The sequence below is a fragment of the Humulus lupulus genome, chromosome 1, assembly GCF_963169125.1.
Source record: "Humulus lupulus chromosome 1, drHumLupu1.1, whole genome shotgun sequence".
NCBI classification, from domain to species: Eukaryota; Viridiplantae; Streptophyta; class Magnoliopsida; order Rosales; family Cannabaceae; genus Humulus; species Humulus lupulus.
In genome coordinates, this window is record NC_084793.1 from 144496551 (window position 1) to 144501423 (window position 4873).

General features: G+C 41.9%; 1 protein-coding gene across 1 annotated transcript; it reads left to right on the forward strand.

Moving 5' to 3' along the window:
- The first annotated feature begins 2320 nt into the window (after nucleotides 1-2320).
- LOC133823057 (uncharacterized) lies at nucleotides 2321-3529 on the forward strand. The gene has a single exon (XM_062255640.1). The coding sequence runs from the start codon at nucleotides 2321-2323 to the stop codon at nucleotides 3527-3529; it is 1209 nt and encodes a 402-aa protein (XP_062111624.1).
- The last annotated feature ends 1344 nt before the right edge of the window (nucleotides 3530-4873 follow it).

Genomic DNA, 4873 nt, shown 5'->3' on the forward strand with positions numbered 1-4873 from the left:
ATCAAATCAAATTAAAAATTTTAATAAAAAAGACTTTATAACTTATCATAAAGAGAATAGCAACAAAATTTCTTTCTAAAAGTACTCCTACCCTCCATGCGTTTTTTTCACTTACTCTCTACTTTTTTATACTTATCCAATGTTAGAAGTGCTCATTTGTTGTGATCCAATATTTTTACCCATAATCAATCAAATCCAATTAAAGATTGGATGTTAGAAATCATCATGTATTCCAATCCGATTTAGCCTAAAAATCTAATCTAATCTAATCCAATCCATTTGTAATTGGATTGGATCGATTATTTTATATTTAAACCTAAATGCTAATATTAAACAAATTAACAAGTAGAAAAAGCATGCAAAAAACTAGACACTATGTAGTAATAATACTAAATTAAGTTTTTACAATTGTCACATTAAGTCCTTGAAATATTAACCATTAAATTTTTATTAATAATTTCTCAAAACTAATTACTAAACTGCTCTAATAACAAAACATGAAAACAACGCCAATAACATCTAAAAAATTGCTAAAATCTATGAAAAAAGATAAAAAAAAATAAATATATTTATATTTAATATGAAACATATATAAAAAGAATATATGTTTTCTTAATTGTGTTAGATCGATTCCTAATTGGATTTTCATAGTCTCATCTGTCATCCAAACGAATTCAATTAACATTCAACTTTACAAATCCAATCCAATTATAATTGGATCTTTTTTTTTATTATTTTTATAATTGGATTGGTTCAGGATAATTGGATTAGTTCGAGATAATTGGATCGGTTTAGATCCTGAACACCCCCATCCTTAACTCTAAAAAATTCCAAAAAAAACATAAACATCATGGTCTATACTCTCTGCTATCATTCTTTACGATACCAGTTTTGTTGGCAACCAAACAGTTTCCAAAACAAATAAGTATTTTTGTAGTCATACATTGACACTACAACAATTTTGACATTCAATGACTCCCTACAATGTCTTACATCAATGGTGTAAGACATTAAAAATTATGAGGGATTTTAAATGTCTTATGTTGGGAGACATTGAAATTTTTTATTAATCATTAAAATTGTAAGACATTAAAAATGCAGGGAGACGTTGAAAATTTGGGATCTAAACACATGTCTGTGGGGACATCCAACGTCTCCCACTGGAAAACGTGCCATGTGTCTCACGTCTTTTATTGGAAGACGTTGGATGTATATGACTTCCAACGTCTCCCACTGGAAGACGTGCCACGTGTCTCACCTCTTCTATTGGGAGATGTGGGATGTCTCTCACATCTCCCATTAGGAGACGTGAGATATACACTTACAATAACTCCACCTATAACATCTTTCCCTATGGGAGACATTGTAGACTTTCAAATAATGTATTGTGACATCCGTGATACCATTGTCTAATTTGTTGTAATTCTTATTTTTTAGACACGACATAGTTTCATGTTAATTATCTGGGCACATGATAGACACCATATAACGTAATTAATATGTTTCTATCTAAAATCGAATAAAACATTAGAAACTAATATGTTATTAGATGTTGTAATATGAAATGATTTGAAACCAAAAAGTTTTAATTTTGGTATCAGGAACATATAAGTTTTATAAGCATAAGACATTATTGAGTAATATCACTTATAAATTTTTAAAACTTAAAGAAACATTAGATACCATTTTGTGTTATTATGGTTGTTGGGCCTAAAATATTCGGCCCAAAGTTCTTTTCTCATTTACCAAACATTCAAAACGGATCGTTTTGGCCTGCAGAAGCTCCGAAGGCAGAACCCACGGGTCAGAGGCGGTCTGCGCCTCTGACCTCCGAATACATAATTTAAAATCAGCATATTTTGGAGGGAAATTCGGTTATCTTTCCTCCACCAATCAAGGATTTTCTTGAACCAACTAACCACTTTACATTTTTATTCTATAAATATGAGATTCTAATTCGAACAAAGGGAGAATTTTTGACTGACTTAGGCATCGGAGTGTCTTTCTTGCAAGTATCCCCGACGAGTTAAAGACGGTCTTCATCACTGGAACAGTGTCAGAGCATCATCTACCGTTGGATCATACCCCCAAATATAGAAAGACAATTTGTTGTTTCAACAATTGGCGCCGTCAGTGGGAACTGCCGAACGTTTTGGCCTTAGCCACATCGTCGACTCAAGAAATCAAGAACTCTCTTTTTTTTTTTTTTGCAACCAAGATCCTCTCAAACCTTGGAGCCATGCCGCCAAAGGGAAACGGAGTGTCGGGTCCAGTCACCCAGGTCGTCCCACCAGCGGACGTGAGCGACTAGATTGACAGGATGTGTCGCCTGCTGGAAGCTAGCCAGCAGAGATCCGACGAAGCAATTAAAACGTTGATCGAAGCTCAGGCTAGGCTCGAAGCTGAGATCGCTGAGCTGCACAAATCCGCCGACGCCACACGCAGCACCCAAGCCAACAACAATCTCGACTCTGGTAGACCCGAAGTTCCAATCGATCGCATCAGTTCCCCTCAACAAACCACGCACCTCGGTAGCAAAGGATCCCAGGGTCTCCCACCACCCTCCCCAACCCATCTTCGTCTTGGAGCCGAAGAACAACGAGCCCCTCTCTGTGACACACATGTGCAGACCAGAGCAGAGCCCACCCGGTCAGCTCGGCCGACCGCCGAAGTTAGGCACCACCAAATCGTACAGCGAGCCGTAAATGACTCACCCGCTGAGGACCGTGCTCCCTCGATCCGGTTCTTAGACAGTTGGAAAGAAGAGATGATGAGGGAAATGATGCAGAAGTTCTCAGACGGAAGGTCTGTTCACGCAACCGAGCATATGGATCTGGTGTCAAGAATCACTGAGAAGTCTCCCTTCTCAGAGTGGATTCAGAATGAGCCTAAACCCCGAGACTTCGTCATCCCTTCCCTGCCTGCATTTAATGGAAAGGGAGATCCGTTAAACCACCTGTTCCAATTTCAGCAGAAAATGGCACTAGAATCCAACAACGAAGCCATTCAATGCAAGGTCTTTTCAACGACTTTCTCTGGGCCAGCTCTGTTGTGGTTCCGGCAGTTAAAGCCCAGATCCGTCAACAGTTTTAGTGACCTCCGACTAACTTTTCTACAACAATATAGCGCGAACCGCGAGGCACCAAGAACAATGGCAGACCTCTATCAGATCGAACAGGGGGAAAATGAACATCCGAAGGTGTATTTACAACGTTTCATTGACCTCGTGCATCAAATTCACGATGTCGACCCGATTACTGTAGCCAATCTCTTCGTCAAAAGCTTGCAGGTGGGATCTCTCTTACATGAAAATCTCACCATGACACCACCTTATGACATGGCCGAGGTTCAGACCCGAGCCGAGGGCGTCTTCAGGGTCCTAGAATTTCGAGAGCGTGCACAGAAGAAATCCGCACTTATCTCCGCTCCACCAGCAAATAACCCTCCGCCACCTGCTAGAGATGACAAGAGGAAGAGACACCAGGCAGACCACGCGAAGGAAGGGAAGAGGCCAAGACAGGACCGATAGTCACCGCGATACCCTTCCTTCGAATACACCGTCCCACAAGAAGTCATTTACGAAGAAAATAAAGACAGACTTATCTGGCGTGAGCCGTATAAGATTACCACTCCTCCAAACAGAAGGGATAAAAACAGATACTGCCTCTTCCATAAAGATCACGGTCATACGATCGCTAAATTCCATAACCTGAACAATCAGATCCAAGCCCTCGTGAGAAGTGGGAGGCTTACCCAATACATTAAGGAGGGAGGCAGATCCGGCACCTCGCAGCATAATCCTACTTCTGCCCCAACACCACAAGCAGCAGACCCCGTGCGCACAGCCTCGCAAGCCCACAAGAGCCTCTTAAGCAAGTCCCCATGATACATGGGATCGTGGAGCTCACTGAAAACCAAGAGCGTGCCACCAAAATCCATAAGAGGATGGAGGAGCGGGTGAAGCGATACAGATCATTAGGCCACGCAGTCAATCTTGTCACTTCAGGGGATAGAAGTTATCCAGCCTCTGCAATCGCCTTTACCGACGATGACTTGCAAGGAGTGCACCTACCCCATGACGATCCTCTCGTCATTTCGCTACAGGTCGACCATTGCCAGTTGGGTAGAGTTCTAGTCGACAGGGGCAGTGGGGTTGACATCCTCTTCTGGGAAGCCTTCCAGAAGATGGGGCTAGAGGAAAATCATATTCGGCCCTCTACTACCCCCATTTTGGGATTTAACAGCCAGAGAGTATACCCGAAAGGCGTCGTGCGATTAACTGTGGTGGCCGCGGAGCGTACCCTGCCAGTAGATTTCCTCATTATAGATTCCATCACAAGCTACAACACCATCATGGGGAGAAATTGGATCCATAGGATGCAAGGGGTAGTCTCAACTTTGCATCAGGTGATGCGATGCCTCTCGTCTAACGGGCGCTACACCATCGACATCAAGGGATGTCAGAAACAGGCCAAAAAGTGCTTCCTTACCTTAAAAGAAATAAACAGTTCTGGCACTTTCTCCCATAACGACAATCCTGACAAATAGCAATTACAGCATGACCTACCAGCATGCCTCAAAGGAATCGATCTAGAAGAAGACCAAGAAAAACCCCAAGTCACACTCGATGACCTAGAGAAAATCTGTCTAGACGACGCTGATCCATCTAAAATAGTGCTGGTAAGTACCAAACTCTCTGAAAATGAAAAATAGACCCTAGTCCAATTTCTCAATACTAGAGTGGGAACTTTCGCCTGGTCTCCACATGACATACCCAGAATAGACTCCTCCATCATGAGTCACAGCCTTAATATATCAAACAGCTTCCCACCCGTCAAGCAGAAGCAGAGGAGGTTCGCTCCCGGAGTAAACC